The 25000-nt window shown below is 43.8% G+C and overlaps 2 protein-coding genes across 5 annotated transcripts; both read left to right on the plus strand.

Moving 5' to 3' along the window:
• Positions 1–474: 474 nt before the first annotated feature.
• LOC148862333 (inactive leucine-rich repeat receptor-like protein kinase CORYNE) lies at positions 475–3363 on the plus strand. 4 transcript variants are annotated; one of them, XM_088979664.1, is made up of 4 exons: positions 475–873; positions 984–1017; positions 1248–2116; positions 2904–3363. In XM_088979664.1, the coding sequence occupies exons 3-4, from the start codon at positions 1341–1343 to the stop codon at positions 3211–3213; spliced, it is 1086 nt and encodes a 361-aa protein (XP_088835790.1). In that variant the 5' UTR covers positions 475–873; positions 984–1017; positions 1248–1340; the 3' UTR covers positions 3214–3363. The 4 variants fall into 4 exon arrangements, with proteins under 4 accessions (XP_088835790.1, XP_088835789.1, XP_088835791.1 ...); XM_088979665.1 differs by having other exon boundaries at positions 585–873; positions 984–1047; XM_088979663.1 differs by having other exon boundaries at positions 475–1017.
• Positions 3364–3589: 226 nt separating this feature from the next.
• On the plus strand, positions 3590–5290 carry LOC148862334 (light-regulated protein, chloroplastic-like). The gene is made up of 3 exons (XM_088979666.1): positions 3590–4637; positions 4754–4921; positions 5065–5290. The coding sequence occupies exons 1-3, from the start codon at positions 4456–4458 to the stop codon at positions 5138–5140; spliced, it is 426 nt and encodes a 141-aa protein (XP_088835792.1). The 5' UTR covers positions 3590–4455; the 3' UTR covers positions 5141–5290.
• The last annotated feature ends 19710 nt before the right edge of the window (positions 5291–25000 follow it).

Genomic DNA, 25000 nt, shown 5'->3' on the forward strand with positions numbered 1-25000 from the left:
CAGCAAAAAGCTATTATTTTATTCTTCGAATAACTTTACTTTTTTTGAAACGTTGAGAGATGAGACAAATCATAATCGAAAAGGGCCGTATAAATTCCCTTTATTCTTTACTAACAGTCTTGATTTGATCAAATGGACAGATGGCCAAGATCTCGTCCCCTCTGGTTTCTCGCACAAAGTTCAATATTTCGCTTTCGGCCCGTGATGGCGACAGAGCCGTGTATGCTTCAAATGGGCCCCGCCGTGCCCGGGATTAGGGAGAGAGAACACAACTGACAAAAACGCCATTTCTCTCTCCACTCCAGCCTACCCGACGAGTCAACCCCACACTCGTACGAGTTTCTCGTCTGAACTTATCTCAACTCTCAGAATCAAACCAGTTGAATCGGAGAGCCCTGTTACTTCGGATCGGATGGGCTAACACGGTCTACCAGAGTTGATTCATTTCTAGGTGTTCCATACTTCCATTACACTGTTGTTGCTATTGGTGTAGGAACTGGAAGTAAGAAAAAAAAAAGTGTTGCAAATCCGGGCTCATGGTAGTTTGGGTTTTAAAAACATGGGTTTGTCGCTTCCTTTATTTTGGGCTCTTGGAGAGTTGGAGGATAGCGAGCGGCGAGCCCTTCCTATGAGAACGAAAAAGCATTTATTTTGGATCAGTTTTCTGGCTTGAATTGTATACACACTTTCGGAAAGACGGTTTCTCGGCCTTCAACTCCGGGTTTCTGAATTGTTGAAGCTTCAGCAACGGCTTTATCTCTCTCTTCTTTTTGAGCATTTTCTAGAAATACTGGTTTTTCTTCCTTCTTCCTTCTCGTCAGAATCTGTTGAATGAAACGGGAAAAATGCAGATTTCGATTTATACATTTCTGGGTAGAGCTGAAATGATTGATTTTCTGCTCGCTACTAACGGGAATCTTTTTTCCTTTGTTTTTTTTTTTGGTGCCGAAGGCCTTCTTTAAGTTAGGTTCATTACTTTGTAGGTTAAGAAACCATGAAGTTCAGAACTTTCTTCAGGTTGGGTTCGTTAATTTGCATCTCGAAACTGTGAGATATTTCTAGAATTTGATCTTTTCATGTTTTCTGAACTGTTGCAATCCTTTTAAGGGCAAGTTCGTTGATTTGAAGCTTGTAATTTTTAGAAATCCATATGAATTTTTTGATGTTCTGTGAACTGTTGAAGAACTTCTTGTGGTACTAAACTTGGGTTCTCGTTGTTATGTGTTGCTTTTCCCTCCATGGACAAGAGAAACTCTAAGGCATGCTTTAACAGCAGAAGCTTGGCAAAACTGGCTCTGTTTCTCCCCTGCTTTTTCTGTGTCATCCAAAGCCGAGAAGTCATGACAGAGCACATCTTGACAGAGTCTCCAACTCCTCCACAGTTTCCCACATACAAGAATGGCGTTCGGAGGATTATATTGGGCATTGTGTTAGGAACTCTCACTGGATTAATCTGTGCCATCATTTCTGCTTGCATAGTCCGACTCGTTATCAAGTACTTAAACAGAACTCCAATCCTTAAAGGCCCCGTTGTCTTCTCCTCCAAAATCGATCCTAAAACACTTCAATCGGCCCTCTCGAAGGAAAATCAGTTACTCGGGTCGAGCCCAAATGGGAAGTATTACAGAACTGTTCTTTATAATGGGTTAGCGGTTGCTCTTAAAAGGCTTGAGCCCCTTGAAACCGGTTCTCCGGAGACTCAGAACAAGTCGGTCAAGAGAGGGATACAGCAGGAGTTGGAAACGTTAGCTACCATAAGGCATCGGAATCTGATGACCTTACGGGCTTATGTTCGGGAACACAGTCGGTTTTCTCTGGTTTATGATTACATGACTAATGGCAGCCTTGAAGATGCAATGAACAGAGTCCGGGAGAACCAGCTCCAGCTTGGTTGGGAAATCCGACATCACATTGCAGTCGGGGTGATTAAGGGTCTAAGTTATCTCCACTTCAGTTGCAACCCGAGAATTCTGCACTACAATCTCAAGCCTACAAATATAATGTTAGATGCAGACTTTGAGCCAAGACTGGCAGATTGTGGGTTGGCTAAGCTTTTACCTGATTTGGACCGAGCAGCATCTAGCTATACTGCTCCAGAATGTTTCCAGAGCTGCAGGTAATTTTTTATCAGTTATGGCAATTTGCGGTTGCAATTTTATGTAGTAGTTTGACTCTAGATATTATTTTCTTGTATTTTCGGCCTCCCAATATCCTTATTTTCAGAAGCATTAGTGGGAACTTGATAACTGATATTGTGCTTATGTGGATCTTGGAAGTAGATGAATTGCTTGTTCATGGTTTCTCTGTTTTTATTGCCTTGTTTAAAATTAGGTTATTGAAGTCTTTGGGTAGCATGAATTGTTATTCAATACTGGAACTTGGTGTTATTGATTAGAGATCTGCCTGGTGCACAGTTGAAGAAATTTTAATTGGTTATCTTTTGTCAGGTTCTGAGTTGCATCTGATTGCTCAGCCGATTTTTGTTTTCTAGAACCAATATTGGACTTTTCTGTTTATTTACATCTTTATTTCAGGTATTATCCCTGATTCCTAGAAGCGCATACTAAGCATTTTACACAGGATTTGCTGTAAGGGCTGGACTCTTTGTTGTCCATGTTATCCTATAATACTGGAAATTCATCTCCGGTTGATTAATGCAATATGAGAAGTTGGTATTCTACAAAAGAAAACATGGGCTTTAGTTTCTCTGTTTATTATGTAGAATATGGAATCGGTATTAACTAAAGATGCCCAACTGTTATATGGTGGTGTTTTCTAGGCAGGGCTCAGCACTTCTATTAGTTATTAAAGCTTGTTCTGTTTACTTTCTCAGTTCACTTGCAATACATTATTGTAGACTTTAGTAGTGTTATTATTTAAGAGGATACCGATCCAATTTGCAGGTACACTGATAAGAGTGATGTCTTCAGTTTTGGGATGATTTTAACTATTCTGCTGACTGGGAGAGACCCTATGGATCCATTCTTTGGGGAAGCAGCAAGTGGGGGAAGTTTGGTGCGCTGGCTTCGGCATTTGCAACAAGCAGGGGAGACACGAGAAGCACTAGACAAGAGCATTCTAGGGGAAGAAGGAGAGGAGGATGAAATGCTGATGGCAGTGAGAATCGCTGTTGCATGCCTGTCAGATTTGCCTGCTGATCGGCCTTCTACTGATGAGCTTGTACCCATGCTCACGCAGCTGCATAGTTTTTGAAGGGGAAATACATGTAAAATGTATAAAAACTATTGAACCCCGGAACCCTTTACAACTCCAGAATTTGGAAGTTCGGTATTGCTGGGTTGTGGTTTACAGGGTCTTGATCTGCATCTCCTATAAAATGTGAAGAATTTTTCTTAGTGGGAATTATGCCTTTTTGTTATTCTCTTCTCAGGAAAGCCAGAACCTAGCTTCTTTACGCAAACTATGTCTGCACCTCAAAACAAGGTACTTGAGTGTAGTCTTAAAAAGATAGACATTTTCTGGAAGCTCGAAGTTCAAGATTAGATGGGGCCTGTTTTGAGCGCTAGTTTAGATGGTTTTCTGTTATGTTTTTTTTTTTCCAATCTGGTCTGGTCTGCTTGTAGCCTGTGTTTCTGTTAGGATGAAATGGGGCCTCATTACTCGTTAGGTTATAGATAAAATACATTTTTTTTTAAGTCTGTTGTATTTTTGGGAAGAATTGTCTGTGGTAAATCCCTTGAAAATGAGGACTATAAGGGTCTGAAAGACTGAAACCAATGCAGCAGGGTTTACGCTAGCACCTAGCGGCAGCGGCAGCCTAAATGTGGTCTCAGGCCCGTCAGAATTCACAAGACCGTCAGCTTGCTCAGTAGCATAAAAAATGATATAAATGAGCTGCAACTTCAAATTTTGCTTTGGTTATGGCCGTTGGTCAACGAAAGAGAAATTTGCAGATGAAGGAAGTTCAGATTTTCCACGAGAAGGATAACAGTTACACGACGACAGGGATGGTGCATCGAGTTTTCGTTCTGCATTTCACCCTTTTCATTATTTGGGTCATCAATTCAGTGCAAGCATGCAAGTGATTGGATGGTGAATGCAGATTTTTTGTCTGATCTGTATAAGGATAAGGAGGCTAGGGCAATCTTGATTGATAACCATGGTTTTAACTTTTAAGTTCAAGTTCGGATTTTTTTTTTAAATATTTTTTCTTTCTTTTGAAATTTTGACATTTTGATCAAAATAGAAAGATAAAAAGGCTTTCTTTATTATTCAGAAATCAGAAAGCGTCCATTGTTCTGTCTCTGTCTTATTTTATCTCTTTTTTCTTTCTTTAAATTTCTCCACCACTCATTCGGGGTCAAACAGCGCTGAACCTTATCCGGTCGCAGATATCTTTGCCATCTTATTTAAACTCCACCAACCCAGTTGATAAATTTGGATCTGCACTCCACGGCTCACAAGCTCAACACCAACTAACACTAACCCATCAAAATGCTGCCAGCTCTGTGCTTTTTACCATCTATCTCACTTCCAAAAATCACCAGGAGCTTTCATTCGCCCTTGAGATCTCCTCCAAAGCTACAGACCACTCTACATTCCCGATGTCCCTCGATCAAAGCCAGTGCCGTGGCCTATGACACTTCTTTCACAGTTGATTACAGCTCCAGGACATCGTGAGTCGATGGCTTAATTTCCTGTTCCCTTCACTTTCTCTTACTTGATCATCAAGAGCCTGTCTCAATGATATATATATTAGATGAATAACCCTGGTTGTATATACGTTTTTTAGTGTGTTTCCTGCAGAAGCTTGTGAGACAATTGGTGGAGAGGCTTGTGATGTAGAAATTTATCCAGAAGTGAAGCTCAAAACGGAGGCCTCCAGCAGCAATAATGTAGCAAGAATGGTTTCAGAATCAGTTGATAGAGAGTATATCGAGTATAATGATAACCCGAAGACGTAAGCTGCACTTAAGATCAACACGTAGATTGGTAGTTCTGAAAAAGAAAAAAAAACAATTTGGCATAAAATAATGTGCAAAGCAAAGCAATTACAACAAGAGAACTAAATATAGATTATATTTCTTGACACCATTATTACAGGGTATTTCCAGGAGAAGCGTGTGATGATCTCGGAGGAGAATTCTGTGAAGCAGAGTATCAGAAGGGGGTCTACTAGGAGAAACGAGCGAGTCTCATGGAAAAAATAAACGAGGATGATATCTCTCTCACCATACACTTATTTTCTTTTCATGTAAATGGTGATTAATACCTAATGTAAAAACAGAGTTCACTTCGTATTATTATATAATCACGTGAAATTAAGCTAGATAAGAATCCTGTTGGCAAAAGCCAAGTGCTTGATGTTCTCTTTGGATTTCTTATATAACAGGTTAGTAAGCTTGAATAATTATCTGGACTTTCGTGTAAATCCCACGATCTGCATCAACTCGAGCCGAAGCATAAAAGTGGCATGTTAACGTGGGCTGTATTTTTATATTGTATTTGTATTCTTCTCAAACTGAGAATAAATACAAATATATAGAGTGTAAAACCTTATATTTTGTATTACTTTGTATGTATTTATATTATACATATTAATCACTGAGATCACTGGTCACCACAATCAAATTGGTGGAATTATTATGGACTGTGAAGGAAGCCCACAGTTTGGCAGTTCAGTGAGAGGTCCGATCAAAGGGGTTTTGAGCTTAAGTTGTGAGTTTGTGACTGATACTTGTTATTTTCTACCAAAAATGCTTTGGATTGATCAATATAAATTAGCATATAGTAGTTATTTGAGGTTATTTATAGTTGGAATAGGTATACCTTAAAAACTGCATGTGTGATGTGATAATACGTATCTCTCATAAATTTGTATTGTTTAATCTAAAACTTTTCAAATAAAAATACTGAGATTTGATCATGATACCAAAAAGACATAATGTCAAAAGAATAATCAATCAACAATTTCATAACAGCAGTAACCAATTAGTTGATGTTTTTCAAAATTGAAAAATTTTCTTTTGTCAGGAAGTCATCGTCTACTTGATGGGGTCTTGGGGATAAAGACTTGGTTGGGTAATATTAACAAATTGTATTAATTATCCTACTTAGCCTCTGTTTGGCATCTTTTATTTTAAGTACTTATTCAAACAAGTAATTAAAATAAGTGGTGGGACCACAATAGGTGGAAATAAAGTATTTATTCATGTTTGGCAAAAAGCCTAAAATCGAAATAAATACTTATTTTGAAAACAAATGGTTTAAAACTTATTTTAAGCACTTATTAAATAAGTGCTTATTTCTTTTCTGCAGGACAAAACTATCCCCTTTCTAAAATTCCATTTAGTGCCCTTCTTTTTATGCTATGTTTGGTTTAAAGGAAAAGATAAGGAAACCCATACAAGATTTATAATGACTTTCCTACCTTTCGTTTCTTTTCCCTACTTTTTCCTTCAAAACAAACACAACATTTGAGAAGACAATGGAACCAGCAACGGCAACAATGAAGTTGCAACCAGATGGGCAGCGATTGCTTTTTTGGTTTCAGTTTTAATTTCTTCCCTTTCTCATTCAGTTTGTCAAATTCAAGTCTTAAAATCAACAACAATGGCAGTTTGTTTCGGGATCCAGATGGTTTGAGCTAGTTAGTTTCATTTTGGTTTTGAATTTGCTTGATTATGTTTTTGGTAAACTGTCACTTTCATTCTCTTGTGCATTATTTCCAGTCCGCACGCAGTGGATCTCCCAACAGCAGAATATAGAAGCTCTTCAAAATTTTCCATTGATGTTTCCTTCTTCATAAAACATTACACAAATATTCTAAATAACTTTTGAACTGAAATTAATCTTCTATTTTCTTTTTTTGTGGGTTATGACTATTGTTTTTCAATTGTTAAATTAACTATTATTGTTATCATCATCATCGTTACAAGAAATTATTTTTCAGCTCGTGTGTTATATTTTCTTAAACAAAATAAGTTTTAATTAATAGTGCCATGTGTGTGACATGTGAGTGTCAACTATCCGCAAGAGTATGGAGTCGTGCAAATAATATAGTAAGGAGTACAGAATCGTTCCCATAAGGAATGAATTATTTAGCCACCTATTAATTTCTTCTCAACTTGTTTAAAGTAATAATCAATTGGATTGCGAATTAAGGAATTTAGACTAGCACTACTGATTAAGAAAATTAAATGACAAAAACAAGAACTTGAACGAAATTAATAACAAAGTTGCTAGGGCTTAATCCTATCACGATCATCAAGATTCAATACTAATAAAATCTTACAAGGTGATGATGCGCGATCCAGTCGGTCTTAGCTGTCAACGACCTTGTTTCTGAACTGAATAACAGGGAACCTGAAACGGAGGAGATGAGGAAGCTCTGGGGGGAACCCGGTGTAACGGCTCCGAAGCTTAAGTTAGAATCCTTCAAAAGCAAGATAAAACCAGATAGCGCAAAGTTTGCATACCTTGTTTGTTGGGGGCAGGGGACTCTTATAATCACTTCGCGCACTCGCTCCGAGGCCCTTGTCAGGTCGGGTATGATTACCCTTGCGTTTGTCAATTCGGCCATCGTCCTTTCTGTTGGGACAGAACCGTCACTGCCTAACCGTTTCTCTAACTGGAGATGGCGGTGTCAGTGGCGGTGGCAGGTGGCCGTTTAGAGTGCGGTCGCCAAGCGTCAGATCCCAAGTTAGTCAGGTGCGGCACCCTCGGGTACGGACTTCCTCAGTGTCAGGCATGGTACGACTTGTTTGGTTTTGGTGCCCAGAAGGTGATGCGGAGTGGTGAGCGAGGCGAAGTCTTGAGTTCGGAGGTATCTATAGGGTAGGTCAGTTCGGCGAGGTGTATCCCGAACTGTTACAAGGCAGGCCAGTTTGGCGAAGTGTATCCCGAACTGTTACAAGGCAGGCCAGTTCGGCGAGGTATATCCCGAACTGTTACAAGGTTGGCCAGTTCGGTGAGGTATATCCCAAACTGTTACAAGGTTGGCCAGTTCGGCGAGGTATATCCCGAACTGAAGGTAGGCCACTTCGGATTACTTTCTGGTTTTAGGCCAAGGGTGAGTTCGGGCCCCCAATAGGGAGTTCGGTCTACTGGTGTCTCCCCTTGGTGTTCACGCCTTAGGCTTGCTTTTTTGCCAAAATGTTGTTTTTGCCACGTGTCGCATAACTGTGAGGTCGGGCCAAATCTTCCTTCATCAATTGCCCCCCACTCCTTGCGCCAAGGGTCTTGCCCTGGTGCGGGGAGTTTCGCGAGGTGGTAGGTGGATTTGTCCCATCCTTCAAATCTTGACTGCGCAAGTTGCTTTTGCCAGGGTTCTTCGGTTTCCAAGAAGGCGGGAAACGTGCCTACTAATAAATGTTGATGGTTGTGACAGCGCGCGTTTTAAATTTCAAAAATTCGCGCCGCTGGGACGTGACAGCGGGTCATTCAAACTTGAAAAAAGTGTGCCACTGCTGTACATGCGCTGGCGGCTGTTAGGGAGACGTGCGGCGCAGTCAGTTTCAAAAAGACGTGTGTCGGCGCGACGTCGGTTTCAAGAAGATGTGCGCTGACATTTCGCTCTTTTCAGAAAGACGTGCCAATCACGTCTCGACCTCATGGGATGTGCGGTCAGCGCAAATGTGGGTCGTCGGATCGTCTTTGATCTGCACGGTCGGTTCTTTGTTACTGTAGCTATAAATAGTGGGGGACCCCAGTCGATTTGTCACTTCTGCGGTTTGCCTATTGAGCTCGCGTTCAACTTTTCAGCTCGCGTCCAAGTTTTTTCAGCTCGCGTCTAGGCTGGTTACATAGCCTCCAAGGTTTTTTGGCTTGTTCCCGTCTCCGGAGCCTTCAAAACTTTCTTCCGGTGAGTACCTTCCTGAATCCACCTCTTTTCCTCAATGTCTAGCTTTGATAGCTCAGACGACTCTTCAAGTAGGACTGACGTAGGTTCTACAAACCGAGCCATATCCCCCAACTGCCTCAGTGATCCTGAGGTGTTACTCGAGGACTATGAACTAGTAGGCCGAGCCGCTTCGGGCAGTTTAGCGTCTACCTCTCGCCGAGGTCGGATGCTAGACAGGTTTGGTCCCTCGACCATGATGCCTAAGGGGCTTCAGTCTATACTTATGTCTTACAATCTTCCTGGGGGGTATACATATTTTATTCCTTCGGGTAGCTTTCCTTGGGAACACGGTCCTGATGAGATCATGATTTTTCGAGAGCAGCTCGCTGCGGGGTTGCGACTTCCTTTCCACCCCCTTCTCGTCGAAGTCATAAACCATTTCGGTGTCACCATTGGCCAACTTCATCCGAACTCTATTCGGAACCTGGTGGGGACAGTTTCCCTTTCTTGCGAGCAGAATTTCCCTTTAGACTTAGAGATACTCTCCTCCATCTTGATGCTCAAGAGACAAGCGGGTTCTCTTCCTGGGGGAAGACGAGCGTATTATCTTTCTCCTCGCCTGGGCTTTAAGCTTCTGCACGATCTTCCTAATAAGGTCCCGGCGTGGAAGCGGGACTACTTCGGTGTGCAAAGTGCACAAGGATGGCCCTTTCAGACCGGGTGGGGTGAGGCCGCTCCTGATTCAGGTGTTACTCTCGACAAAGAGACGGTGAAGGGCCTCCGGCAATGGGCACGGCAAGGATTAAAGTGGCATCACTACTTAACATAGGCCAAACTTATTGCGGCCAGCCTGAGTTCGGATAGGTTTCTAGTTATGCGGTTTCTTGCAGGTGTGATGGACGCAGAGAGAACTCGTGGGGGGCGTCTGTTCCAAGGTATGAAGAGGAGGAAGCGGGTTGCCAAGCGAACACGTACCGAGCTGCCCTCGGATGAGGAGCCTCAAGTTCCAAACCACACACCGGAGGATCTGCCCAGGGAGCCCGAGGTGACTCCACCGATGCATGAAGCTGCCGGGGCGCCTTACGCTGAGACCACTTATATGGGCGCTCCTACATACTCAAGTGCTCCTGCTCACTCTGGGTCCGCTCATACTCGGGCTGGGCCCTCGGGTTCGGGAGCTCAAGGGGAGTTCAGGAGCGTGTTGACGCCGAACTACGCTCTTCAGAAGAGTAGGGAGGCTACTTTCCCTGAGGAGATCGTAGCGTGGTCCGATCTTCCTTTGAATCAGGTCGTCTGCCGCGCCGTAACACATGCTATGGTGGTAAGTCAGATTCCGTCTACCTTTTTCATTTTCTGTTGCTTTTGCTGTTATTGCTCACTTGTTTCTTTTGGTAGGTGAATTCTTCAATTCATGCCTTAGTAGCCCAAGTGGAGAGGAGCTCGCGACAGGCGCGAGCTGCTGAGGCTGCCGCCCATGCTGCTGAAGAGGCTTTCCGTGCTGTAGAGGCGAATACCCGAGCTGCTGAGGCGACCGCTTATGCTGCCGAAGAGGCTGCTCGCATCGCAATGGCCAGGCAGGCAAGGTCTCAGCGTGATGCCGAGGCCATGGGGGTAGTTGTCAAGCACATGGCGGACTTGAAGTTGGATTTGCAGCATCAAGTCAAATATCTTCAGGAGGACATTAGGGAGAAAACACAGATTTTTTCCCAAGGCATTGAAGACGCCAAGAAGAAGGTCATTGAAGACTACATTGCCTCTCCGCATTTTGACGATCTGATGGTGGATTCTTACAGAAGGGGGTTCAAACTGAGCAGGTGGATGATCCGGAACACGTACCCTGACCTCGATGTTAGTGCCATATCCACTTCACCTATAACTCAGGAGATGGCCAATTTTGCCGATGGCGAGCCGGACTCTGAAGGAGAGGCAGGACCTTCGGGTGTTGTTGAAGTGCCTTCTGATGGCGAAGAAGTAACTCCGAGCATGTAAAGATATTCTTTTTTTTTGTAAGTCCCTTATGATTGCCAATGTACTCCTGTTTCTTGCAACGGAATAGATAATCTTTTTGCCCAAGTGTTCCTTTTTCCCGAACTGATTCTTTGTCGAACTGAATATGCCACTTTCTTGTCTGGGTTATTATACTTTTGCAGCGAACTGATTTTTTGCCGAGCTAATAATATGCCCGACTTTTCTTTGCTTGTTTACGCCGAGGTTCCTCTTGGCTCTGCATCGTGGCCCATAGGACCTGATTTCATCCACTTCGCTTGGCGGTTTATAGGTAGTATCGTCTTAAGTTCACGATGTTCCACGCTCGAGGTACTTGTTTGCCTTCCAAGGTTTCGAATTCGTATGCCCCCCCCCGAGCGCTCTCTTTACTTTATAGGGCCCTTCCCAGTTTGGTCCAAGTTTGCCCACGCCGAGTTCGGGCACCATAACCTTACAAAGGACCAAGTCGCCGACTCGGAAGCTTCGTTGCTTTACTCTAGCATTGTAGTAGCGAGCTACCTGCTGCTGGTATGCCGCTGTCCGGATGTGCGCGAGGTCCCTTACCTCATCCAATAGGTCAAGGTTGGTACGTAACTCATCTCCGTTTGTCCGATCGTCGTATGTTTCTAGTCACAATGTTGGTACTTCGATTTCCGTCGGGATCACTACTTCAGTGTCGTAGGTGAGGTTGAAGGGGATTTCTCCCGTGACGGTTTTTTCTGTAGTTCGGTGAGCCCACAAGACACTTGGTAGCTCTTCGGCCCACAATCCCTTAGCTCGATCCAGACGTGCTTTCAGTCCGCACAGGATGGCTCTGTTCATTACTTCCGTCTAACCATTTGCCTGCGGGTGCATGACTGATGTGAAGTTTTTCCGAATCCCCATGTTCTGGCACCACTCTTGGAACTTGATATCCTTGAACTGCTTGCCGTTGTCAGAAATTAGTACCCGAGGTAACCCGAAGCGACATACTATGTTCTTCCAAAAGAAGTTCTGTATGTTTCGGGCCGTAACAGTTGCTAGAGGTTCGGCTTCTATCCACTTCATAAAGTAATCTACTGCAACAACTAGGAATTTTTTTCCACCTGTTGCTGGTGGGAATGGCCCCAGGAGGTCAATGCCCCATTGTGCAAAGGGCCACAGGCTGGCGAGGTATTTGAGGTCAGAGGCAGGTTGATGGTGGATATTGGCGTGCTTCTGACACTTGTCGCATTTTCTGACGAGCTCGACAGCTTCTGCCTTCATCGTTGGCCAGTAGTATCCTTGTCGAAGTGCTTTTTGGGCGAGTGCTCTGCCCCCCAAGTGTCTGCCGCACAGGCCTTCATGAGTGTCGCGGAGTACGAACTCGGCTTCGGCAGGTCGCAAGCAACGCAAGTAGGGGAGCGTGTAGGACCGTCGGTATAACCATTCATCTATTAAGATGTATTTGGTTGCCTGGTGCTGCACCCTCTTGGCCGCATTGCGTTCTGCAGGGAGGGTTCCGTCTATCAAGAAGCTCGCGAGTGGGTCGATCCAACTCGGCTCTGCTTCCAGGACGGGAGCGACCTCCGGCCCCCCGAGAATACTAGGCCGAGGTAAGTCCTCTATGTACACGGTTCTCATGTTGTTGTGACTTGTGCTGGCTAACCGGGACAGAGCGTCGGCCTCAGTGTTCTCTGACCTCGGGATTTTCCTGATGAAGTGTGACTGGAAGTTGAGCAGGGCCTCTTTTACTTTCGCCAAATATGCGATCATGGAGAGCTCGCGTGCTTCATACTCGCCTGTAACTTGGTTGACCACGAGCTGGGAATCGCTGCAGATGACCAAGTTCTTTGCCTTTAACTTTCGTGCTAGGTCCAGCCCAGCTATCAGTGCTTCGTACTCTGCCTCGTTGTTGGATGTCGCGAACTCAAAGCGTAGTGCGTATTCTAATTTTGTGTCGCCTGGGCCGCATAAGACTATTCCAGCCCCACTGCCTTGCTGGTTCAAGGAACCATCCACGTGAAGGATCCAGGGCTCCTCATCCCAGTTCGCATTTCGCCCGACCAGGAGAGATGCCACACTGGCTGCTACTTCACGGGGTTCAGACTCTATTGGCTCGGGAGCTCCGGGTTCGCCCGAACTAGGGACCTCGGGCTCGACCTGTAGGGCTTCGTGGCTGAAAGTGCACTCGACGATAAAATCTGCCAAAGCTTGAGCCTTAATAGCAGTTCTTGGCTTGTACTGGAGGTCGTACTCGCTGAGTTCGATGGCCCATTTCGTCAGTCGACCGGAAACCTCGGGTTTGAGTAAAACTTGTCTCAGAGGTTTGTCAGTCAGGACGATGACGGTGTGAGCCTGGAAGTATGGGCGGAGTTTCCGAGCTGCTGTCACCAGTGCGTATGCTAGCTTTTCTATCTGCGGGTACCTTGTCTCTGCTCCCTACAAAATTTTACTAACATAATAGATGGGTCGCTGGACCCGGTCTGTTTCTTTTATTAGTACCGAACTGACCACCTCGTCGCTTGCCGAGAGGTACAGTTCTAAGACTTCGCCCTCCTCGGGTCGGGCTAAGGTCGGCACACTAGCGAGGTAACCTTTTACCTCGTCAAACGCGAGCTGGCAGTCTTGGATCCACTCGAACCCTTTGCCTTTGATTGCTTTGAAGAAAGGTAGGCAGCGGTCTGCTGATTTGAACATGAAGCGGCTTAGAGCGGCTATGCGGCCGTTTAGCCTCTGAACTTCTTTTACTTTCCGAGGTGGTCTCATATCTAGAATGGCTTTTATCTTGTCCGGGTTGGCCTCAATACCGCGCCGATTGACAATGTAGCCTAGGAATTTGCCCCGAGGTGACGCCAAAGACACATTTGTTGGGGTTCAATTTCATGCTAAACTGACGCAGGATTTGGAAGACAGAGTCTAAGTCTTGTATTAATTCTTGTGAAAACTGTGTCTTGACGACCATGTCATCTACATAGCACTCTATCTTCGTGCCAATCAGGGGCCGAAACAGCCTATTTACAAGTCTTTGGAAGGTCGCCCCAGCATTTTTTAATCCGAAGGGCATGACCTTGTAGCAATATTGGCCGAACTTGGTTATGAAGCTGGTTTTTTCCTCATCGGATTGGTCTATCCGGATTTGGTTGTAGCCCGATTAGGCATCCAGGAAGCTTAGCAACTCATGTCCCGAGGTCATGTCCACTAGGCGGTCAATTCTGGGGAGGGGGAAGCAATCTTTCGGGCAAGCTCGGTTCAGGTCGGTGTTGTCGACGCACATGCGCCACTTGCCGTTCACATTTTTTACCAGCACCGGGTTGGCCACCCAGCTCGGGTAATGGACTTCCCTTATGAAGTTTGCTGCGAGGAGCTTCTCGACCTCCTCGTCGACCGCCCTCCAGCGTTTTGGGGCTAAGTTGCGTTTCTTCTGTCTAACGGGTCTGACTACAGGGTCAGTATTAAGTTTGTGAGTTATCAGGCCGGGGCTAATGCCGGGCATGTCAGCTGCGGACCAGGCAAAAATATCTAAATTTTGAAGTAAAAAACTCACCAGTTCGGTTCGTAGGGGTTCCTCGACGGAAGCTTCAATCTGAAGTGTGCAAGCTGGGTCCGTAGCCGAAGTCGGGATTGTGACCGTTTCCTTTGTGGGCGAAGCTCGTTCCTCACCTTGCTCCGCAGGCCGCTCTAGTTCGAGGTCGTCGGCCGCCTTTGTTTTTCTCTTCAGGGCGGCAACATAACACTTGCGGGACTCGAGCCGGTCGCCCCGCGCTACCCCCACACCGAAGTCCGTAGGGAACTTCATGACCAAATAGTAGGTGGAGACCACCGCCCGTAGGATATGCGTGATCGGCCGCCCTATTATGGCATTGTATGGGGAGGGGGTCGCGACCACCAGGAAATCATGGTTGAGTCTGACCGCACAAGGCCATGTGCCGACTTCCACAGGTACTGTTATTTTTCCGAGGGGCCTGACTTCCTCTCCGCTGAAACCCACCAGGGGAGTGTTCGCGGGCTTCAGCTCGCTCCTCTGTAACTGTAGCTGGTCAAACGCTGATTTAAAGAGGATGTCCGCTGAGCTGCCCGAATCTACAAGTACGCGTCTGACCTCGAAGTCGTTGATCCTTAGTTTAATGACAAGCGCGTCATCATGGGGGTAGCGGACCCCTCGCGCGTCGTCCTCCGTGAAGAAGATTGGTTCTTCGGTCTTTGGTCTCTTTGGGGGGTTCCATTCCTCGAGGGCAGCTTTGTGAACTGAAGTCCGGGCCGCTGCCAAGGTACACCCTGCTACCACCGAACCTCCCACAATTACATGGATGGTTCCCCGAACTGGCCTCTCTTCCGGAGGCTATCACTGCAACGGTTTGGCAGGTCTGCTGCTAGACTCGGGGGCATCCTTTTCGTGCTCCCCTTGCCAACCTGCCTTATTGTTATTATTGTTGTGCTGTACAAAGTTTCTCAAGTATCCGCGACGGATGAGCCCCTCTATCTCGTCTCGGAGATTATTACACTGCTCGGTACTATGACCATGGTCTCTATGGAAACTGCAATACAAATTCTTATTTCTCTCGTTCGGATTTCCCTTTAGGCGAGGTGGCCACTTCACGTATGGGGCATCCTTGATCGTCATTAAGATCTCGGTCCGCCTTGTGTTTAATGGCGTGTAATCCGTCCGAACTGCTAGGGGAGCTCGGAACGACTGGTTCAGCTTCGGCTCCCGGGCTGGGTTTTTCCTGTCGACTAGGTTGGAGAGCTCGCCTTCCCTCTTTCTTTTCTCGTTCCCGCCTTCGGTTCGTTGGTTGATTTCTTCCTCTGTCCTCATGAACTTGTCCGCGAGCTTGAGGAATTCGGCCATGGTTGCGGGCTGGTTAGCTACCATGTGCCATTTGAATTCTTTGTGCGTTACCCCTCTTTTGGCCGCTGCGAGCTACACCACGGGGTCCAACCGCGGTATCTGCAAGCATGCTTCATTGAATCGCTTGATGTAGCCCCGGATGGATTCTCCTTCCCTTTGGACTACTCCGAAGATGCTTTCCTCTGTTCTGGGGCACCATTTGCTGGTGACAAAGTGTGCGGTGAAGACCTGCACGAACTGGGCCCAACATTTTATCGACCCGGGGGCCAGGTTCTTGTACCAAGTGCGGTCTACCCCCCTGAGGGTGGTGGTGAAGGCCACGCACGTGCACGATTCGCTAGCCCTGGCGAGGTGCATTTGGGACTGGAAAGCGTCAACGTGGTCGTTGGGGTCGAATGACCCGTCGTACTTGTCTAGAGGTGGGAGCTTGAAATTTCTGGGTAAGGGGACTGCCAGGAGTTCTGATGCGATGGGGGAAGGAACCGAGAGAATCGGGGCAGCTCCTACCTCGTCTGAGCTTGTCTCTTCTTTGCCTCTGAGCTCTGACAAGACACGGGTGGCGGTTCGGCGACTTCGCCGGCGCCTTCATTGTTGAGTGGGCCTTGTACTGGCGCTGCTGGCCTCCGTGTTGCCGAGCTCGATGGGCCCGGAATGCTGGTAGTCTGCCGCCAAGGCGCCGAATCGGTTTTCCGTGAGCGGGAACTCGGGCTTGGAGCGCCGAGGTGCCGATCTTGCGGGCGAGGTTCCTGACCCGCCTGCGAGCTACGAGGCGGGGATGATTTTTTTTTCTCTTCGGCCTGGGGACGAGGCCTGGCTGTTAGGGGGGTTCTGGGGCCGAGAGGCCTTTCCTTGGTGGGGGCGTCCATCCTGCGGGGAGGCCTTGACCGGCCTCGGAGCGGGGTGGCGAGGTGGAAGTAGTGGTTGGTTTAGTGGCAGTTGGGGGAACTGCTGTTGATAGTGATACTGGGAGATGTTGTGCAGCACTTGGTGCCAGTGAAGCTGGTGCTGCTGGAACTGTTGCATTTGGGCTTGCATTGCCCGCATGCACTGCATCAGGTCATCCAACCGGTTTTGGCTGGCTGCCAGGGGGACGACAGTCGGTTCAGTAAAGGTTGTCTCAATAGGGGGAGGAAAGGGGATGCTTGTGGCAGGAAGGTTTACGGGCGCCACTGCTTGTGGCGCATTCAAGCTGGGGATCCCATCCACCGAAAGGGGGATGGTGAACTGTCCAACGCACACCACGGGGACTTGAAGTTGTTCCCCGGTGGTGTTTGTCTCCGTGCCACGTCCGGCGTTGCTGGAGGAGGCCATGAGTGTTGGGTTTTATGAAGAATAGGGGTTATGGAAGTTTGGAGGGAGGCTTTTTGAAGCGTTCCCACAAACGGCGCCAATTGATGATGCGCGATCCGGTCAGTCTTAGCTGTCAACAACCTTGCTTCTGAACTGAATAACAGGGAACCTGAAACGGAGGAGATGAGGAAGCTCCGGGGGGAACCCTGTGTAACGGCTCCGAAGCTTAAGTTAGAATCCTTCAAAAGCAAGATAAAACCAGATAGCGCAAAGTTTGCATACCTTACTTGTTGGGGGCAGAGGGCTCTTATAATCACTTCGCGCACTCGCTCCGAGGCCCTTGTCAGGTCGGGTATGATTACCCTTGCGTTTGTCAATTCGGCCGTCGTCCTTTCTGCTGGGACAGAACCGTCACTGCCTAACTGTTTCTCTAACTGGAGATGGCGGTGTCAGTGGCAGGTGGCCGTTTAGAGTGCGGCCGCCAAGCGTCAGATCTCAAGTCAGTCAGGTGTGGCGCCCTCGGGTACGGACTTCCTCAGTGTCAGGCATGGTACGACTTGTTTGGTTTTGGTGCCCAGAAGGTGATGCGGAGTGGTGAGCAAGGCGAAGTCTTGAGTTCGAAGGTATCTATAGGGCAGGTCAGTTCGGCGAGGTGTATCCCGAACTGTTACAAGGCAGGACAGTTCGGCGAGGTATATCCTGAACTGTTACAAGGTTGGCCAGTTCGGCGAGGTATATCCTGAACTGTTACAAGGTTGGCCTGTTCGGTGAGGTATATCCCGAACTGAAGGTAGGCCAGTTCGGATTACTTTCTGGTTTTAGGCCAAGGGTGAGTTTGGGCCTCCAATAGGGAGTTCGGTCCACTGGTGTCTCCCCTTGGTGTTCACGCCTTAGGCTTGCTTTTTTGCCGAGCTGTTGTTTTTGCCACGTGTCGCATAACTGTGAGGTCAGGCCAAATCTTCCTTCATCACAAGGGCTGTTATATTCCAAGGTGTTTCCTAAAAGCACAAGTCGATCTTTCTGAAGAGTCGATTAGCTAAACCTATGTTTAATTAAATGGAATTACAATTAAGGAATTCTCATTCTCTCAATTGAAATCCTCTTTGCATAAACACAAGTTGTTAATACACCTATGAGGAAATCCTACCAACAAATGATATCTCTACCTAATTATTGGCCAAACAAGTGTTATTAGTTCCACCTCGATTATCATCTCTCGGTGCATAATCTTGATTAAAGAATGAATCATTGGTGATCAATCAATGATAAGTAATCAGCACAAATAACACAATATAGCAAAAACCTCATCGATTTTACTAATGATTGAAAATTAATGCATGATCAAGTATTAATCCCTAACAATAGAAACCTAACCACTCATGATGTAATTAAGAACAAGCAAGCTACCCTAATTAATTTCGGATCAAGCCACTCTTCGTGATAAGAGAAGTCATTGCATACAAGAATTGACAGAACCGATTCAACAATCAAATCTTTAAGTTATCCGACTGAGGTGAAGTCAGTCTTGGGTTGGCAAAACCCTAATTTATGAGCAGCCTTTATCGAGAGCAGCCCACCCTATCTACGATGACAATTCCTATATCTCTATCAGAAATTGAATCACCATAGATGCATTAAGAACACAAAATTCATAGGTCATCAATCCAGGTATGAATGATTGCCAACCGAACCATGCAACTTATCCCTAAGGTGCATTCGGTCCATTTCTTGATTAGATGATCTAATTACCTAAGTCTTTCTCAAGCAGTTCAAGTAATCATAGATGCAAGAACAATTCGGCCAAAATTGTTCTAAAAATTAAAACCCTAATCAAGAATCCCAAGAAAAAATCATACTCAATCGGATCTGCATAAGTTTAATCACAAAACAGGATTAAAGATGATCATGGCTTACATAAAAAGGAAGAAAGAAGAAAGATTCAACAGAGAAACCTCAAGAACACTAATTGAATCTAGGTTACCAAACTGTAGAACCAAAGAGGACTGTGATTCTCCTTCAGTTCGCATTCAGCAACCTCCTCCACTCCTTGGTAGCTTTCTTCTTCAATTTTCTTTCAGGGGTTTGAACCCCTATCTCCTCTTTTCTCCTCTTTTTCTCCTCTTTGTATATCCTTCTCTTCAGATAAAACCCTGTTCTCATGTAAGTGGGAGAGTGGTGAATTCTCGGATGAAAACTTGCAGGCTAAGGAATTGCTCCAGCACGTCAACAGTGCGGTTATAGATAATTCGGGCCTAATTTTGACCTCGATGCAGTCCGTATCTGTCAAAACTCAAAGCATTAAAGTTGTATAATTTTTTTTATCTTTTCAACGCATCTTGAATCATCTCAATCGGAGTCTGGATGGGAGAGTTATACCCAAATTACCATATGGCGCCGAAAATGTCCAGAATTACCCGATTAACCTTGTTTTCCACTTAATGCCTCCTTTCGTGTCCTAAATTGAAATATAAGAATAATGAGCCCATTTAGGCACTAAATAAGTATAAACGACTACATATTAAGGGATACAAATATGATAATTTTTATTCTCATCAGTGGGTCCATGTGTTTTATGAGGGCTATAATTGTCATTTTCATTAAAATGGTTATATTTGTTAAGTTAGGGTTATAATTGTCATTTTTTTTTTCAAAAACAAGTATGTATTGGTTAAGTGGCTCACCAAACATTGTAACCTAAATAAGTACTTAAAATAAGTATAAATGGTTTAGGAAAATGCCCTCGTTAAGTACTTATTCAAATAAGTACTTAAAAATAATTACTTATAAAATAAAATTTTATTTATCAAACCACTTATTCGTAAGGCATACTCCTAATAGGACACTTGTTATTTATTTAGCTAAAATAAATACTTATTTCTCTCGCTATTTTTTCTAATAAAGGTGTGGTTGGTAATCTATATTGTGATGTTAAAAAGTGTGGTGCATTCTAAGCTATGAGACCCACCATGGTATGTTTGAACTTGTTAGGAACATACGACAATGTTATATACTTCGGTGGCATTGGCAATGTCCCAACCATTTAGTTGGTAAGGTCTCGTATTGGTCGAAGCAGAGACTTGGAATTGATTCCCACCTAGTTGGGGGATTGGCTACCCCCAATGTGTAGCCCTTCAAAACATATAAAAAAATACTTTGGTGGCGCAGTATGTTCTATGACATGAAGATTTCGAAATTCTAATTTTGTGTTAAAATAATGTTTTACAAGGTATGACGCATCTTGGAACACAAGAAATTGACATTTTGTGAAACTGGCAAGATTGTCCTACTTGGCACTTTTGCCCAAACACCATTCTTTTTTTCTGATTTCTCAAAAAATAGAAATCATGATGAGAACTGATATCAATTTATCAGAATCTCTTTTAATAATTATTATTTATGCTATCACAGGTCAAAGCATTTAACCTGGACAATAGAATCACTAATCGAAAATGAGGCAAAAGCGGTTCTATTTTCGCATTGATTTTTAAAACATTGAAGTCACTTTGAGGATAATCTAAAAGGATACAAATGTATTTTATTTTCTTTTGGTAGAAACAAAGATTTTCATTAAAGGCGAAACAACTCAAAAACATAATAAAGAACTACAACCATAGAAACAAAAGAAAACAACACTCAACAAAAACTTAAGCAGCATCAAGAGAGTCCACTTGTAAGAGGGCCAAAACCTAGCTTGGAAAATCAACTACCAAAAAACCTTCGGAGGTTAGGACTTTTTTGGCCAAAACATGAGCTACGACTTTCTTCCAGAGTGAGCAAAAGGACAGAGATTTATGAGGCAAAGTCAAAGACAGTCTAGAACATGAAAAGAAATACACCTGAGGCACAAATTCCAAAGTTACATGATCAAAATCTAGAGATTTAGCTAATAGAAGGCCTTCAAAACATGCCAACGCCTCGGTTAGACTACTGAATCGGCCTTAATCCAACCATATTTAATCGCTAAACATCCCCCATAACTGTCACGAACAATAACACCAAACCTAGCATGAGATGGACCTAGGAGGCCAACATCAACATTAATCTTGATTCCGGCGTGTTCACTCAGATGCCCCACTACTAGCTCCTCTAGAGGGGAGTTGTGTTGGTGATGAAGTAACTTCCTAAACCTGAAGATCTTGCCACAACCTCTGCACCCTGTTAATAATTAAGGAGGGGATTGGATTAACATCATTAAAAACATAATCATTATGCTTAATCCATACATTCCATAGCAATAGGGCCGAATAAGACAACAATTATCTCTTCCTTTTCTTCTCGAGAAGAGTAGAATTTGAACCACTGCAACAACTAGTCTTCAAAATTCAACTCTCCACTATGGGAAGGGAACCTCATACTCAAAGCACTTCCAAACCAACACATGCTCGCAAAAGAACAGGAGCACTGAGAATGGAATGTTGTTTCAAACTTTTCTTGGCACAGCGGGCATATTTCAAAATCAATAATATGTCATCTAAATAAATTTTTCCTAATTGGTAGAGCATTCAGAGTAGCCTTCCAAACAAAGGATTTAGTTTTGGGGGGAATAAGTAGACTTCAAAGCATGGCCCACATGTTCTTCTCTTCTACTGAGTTCTTCCGGGGGGAAAATAGGAAGACTGTTGTCTTGTTAAGAAATAAGTAGATTTGGTTGTGAAGACTAGTAACCAAAGCAACTTATCCTCCCGTTCAAAATGAGAAAGATTGATAGCTAGGATTTTTTCTACCACTAAGGTAAGAAATTAACTCCTTATCAACCCTTCCTTCCAAGACCTTGTGTCTTGGTCGATCAAATCCCTAACTATCCTAATATTCTCATCACCATCTCTCGGTTCTTGAATCCTACAACCTGGAAAACCCATAGCACAAGGGTCCCTCCAAATCTTTATATTGTTCCCATTGCCAACAACCCAACAAACCCTATCCAAGAGCAGCTCCCTCCCTTTAAGGATACTCTACCATCCCCACTAACCTGAGGAAGGAAGAAAATAATTTAAGAATGATTTATTTTTAACATATTTTCCTTTAATGATACTGACCCACAGCCTATCCTCTCTTTTTGCCACTCTCCAAGCCAATTTTTCTAGGAGAGCCTCGTTAAAATCCAAGGGATCTCTGAATCCCAACCCCCCATTCAGGTTGTTTCTACTGATATGATCCCACCCAATCCAATTCACTTTTCTTCTTTCCTCAAAAAGAACCCCACCAAAACTATGACTAATCCTTAATATGGTGCTTAATGATGTCAACGGGTTTGAGACATTTTAGTTGGAAAACTGTTCCAACTTCCAAAGTTAGGGCCCCTAACTTAGGGGTCCAGGAGGACCTCAATCTTTTTAGATGCCACCAGATTGGGGTGTTTTAAAATGGAATGTTGATGGTGCTTTTGTCTCGCCCAATAAAGCTTCTTGTGGGTTGTAGGTGTCAAGGATGTCGTCTTTTCTCCAGTTTTGGGTGAAACTCATGCTATTTTTAAAACACCTAAGGTGGTAGATAATTTAAGATGGCATCTAAAAAAGCTTTGGATCCATATGGGTTCCCAAACTTATTTTTCCAAAAATATTGGGAAGTGGTTAAGGATGATGTAATCCAAGAAATCCAAAAGTTTTTTAAGGAAGGAGTTCTAAACAATGACTTAAACAATACTTACATAACTCTTATTCCTAAAGTAAAGAACCCTGAAGAGGTCTCTCATTTTAGGCCAATAAGCTTATGCAATACAGATTATAAAATAATAGCAAAGATTCAGACCAATGGACTGAAACCTCTCTTAAACGGATTAATTTCCAAAAACAAAGTGCTTTCATTCCAAACAGAGCTATCTCTAATAACATTCTTATAGCTCATGAGGTATTGCACCACATGAAAACATCTAAAGCTAAGGGAGGCATCATGGCTATCAAGCTTGACATGAGTAAAGCCTATGATAGGGTTGAATGGGTTTTCTTGGAAAATACTATGAAAAAGTTGGGTTTTAGTGAAAAATGGATCCAATGGGTAATGATATGTGCCACTTCAGTGACCTACTAGATCCTTGTGAATGGCTCCCCATCAAAGAAAATCTATCCCCATCAGAGTCTAAGGCAAGGAGAACCCTTTTTCTCCCTATCTATTTTTAATCTGCTCAGATATCTTCTCTTCCATCTTAAATAAAAAAGTAGGCACAAATGAGTTGATTGAGATTAAAATATGTAGACAAGCTCCAATTATATCCCATTTATTTTTTGCAATGATAGTTACATGTTCTTAAAAGTGGATTTCAGAAAAGTAAGTACTCTTCTGTATGTCATTTCCATCAATGAAAGGGCCTCAAGACAAAGGTGAACTACAATAAATTTGAAGTCTTCTTTAGTCCAAATTTGCATCCTATATTAAAAAAGATGATTTTTTGTTGTCTTCATTAAAAAAGTGGAAAAACCTTCAATTTATCTAGGAGCATACCCACTAATTGGCAAGAAGAAAAGCCAGGTGTTTGCTTATCTTACTGAGAGAGTGGAAAATAAGGCAAAAAGCTGGAAAGAATATTTCCTTAATTCAATTGGGAAGGAGGTCCTTCTAAAGTCGATCCTTACAACCCTCCCAACCTATTTTATGTCAAACTTTCTAATTCCAAAAGACGCTTGCAATTCTATCTCAAAAGCCCAAAGGAAATTTTGGTCGGGAGATAAGGAAGGACAAAAGAAAGTAAAATGGACTCAATGGAGCCAAATTTGTAAAAACAAATCAAATAGGGGTCTTGGCTTCAGAGACCCTCACTCTTTCAATCTAGCTCTACTAGCAAAATTAGCCTAGAGACTCTGTTAAGATGTAAGTAGTCTTTGGTCAAATATTCCAAAGGCAAAATACTTCCCAAATACCCATTTCCTACAAGATACAAACAAAAGTGAGACGTAAACCCTCATGGGGTTGGAGAAGTGTTTTGGAAGGAAGGAATATCCTTAAAAGGGGTATTATGTGAAAAGTTAGCAAAGGGGACAATGTGAGAGTTTGGGAGGACCCTTGGATTCTCAAACTAGAAAGTTTTAGGCCAATGGACCCCACGAATGAAGGGGATCAAAATCTTATGTTTGAGGATCTCATTGACCATGAAAATAGATGTTGGAATAGAAGGAAAATTTTGAATATGTTCCTCCCACCTGTAGCTCAAAAAATTATGGAAATTGACCTCTCTCACTTACCGTGGGTGAATAAACTAATTTGGGTGGGGAGCAAGCAAGTTTTCTACCAAATCATCCTATTTCCTAGCCCTTCAAATTCAGAAAGGGGATCAACATATCCCCTCCTCATTTGCTATGGACATAGATGTTTGGAAACAAATATGGGTTTTGCCTATAAAGCCAAAAATAAAAAATTTTCTTTGGAAATGTATGCTCAATGTTGTGCCAACTAGAGAAAACCTTTTCAAGAGACATTGTTTCCTCTAACTTCTGTGATAGATATAAAAATAACCAGAATTGATTCTACACACCTTGTTGTTGTGTGATAAGGCCAGATGTGTGTGGCTTGGTTTAGGCATGGGAGTAAACCCATAATTTACAAGAAACCTTAGTGGCTTTGAGAAGTGGTTCAGAAACAACATTACATCTCTTGAGAAAAATAACTTGGCCCAAATGGCAAACATTTCTATTGCTTTGTGGGAAATTTGGAAAGATAATAATACATTTGTTTTTGAAAATAATGAAGTAAATCTCTATACTATTTTATTTGCTATTCGTAGGTCAATAGTGAAGAAATCTCAATTCTGGCTTCAGAAATTGGGAAATTGTTCAAAAGCTAAAAAGGTGACCTAGTCTTTTTGGACCCCTCCATATCAAGGATAGATAAAGATAAACACTAATGGAGGTTTTTGCAACATGCAGAGGACTTCTTTTGGTTTTGTGGTTTGAGATGCAGATGGATATGTTTGGAGATTTGGTTTTGGTTAGTTTATTGCATATTCTCCCCTTGTGGCGGAAAGCAAAAGCCCTTTTGGAAAGTAGGTTTTTTTTTTTTTTTTTTTTTTTTTTTTTGTGTGTGTGTGTGATTGAGAATGATATGAATTCAGTGATTTTTGAATTTGCTCTATTTTAGTCGATAGTCTTCTGGGAAGGCATTAAAGCTTTGTCGGTTGGCAAAAC

The sequence above is a fragment of the Nelumbo lutea genome, chromosome 3, assembly GCF_056320005.1.
Source record: "Nelumbo lutea isolate HS-2025 chromosome 3, American lotus-T2T, whole genome shotgun sequence".
Classification (NCBI taxonomy): domain Eukaryota; kingdom Viridiplantae; phylum Streptophyta; class Magnoliopsida; order Proteales; family Nelumbonaceae; genus Nelumbo; species Nelumbo lutea.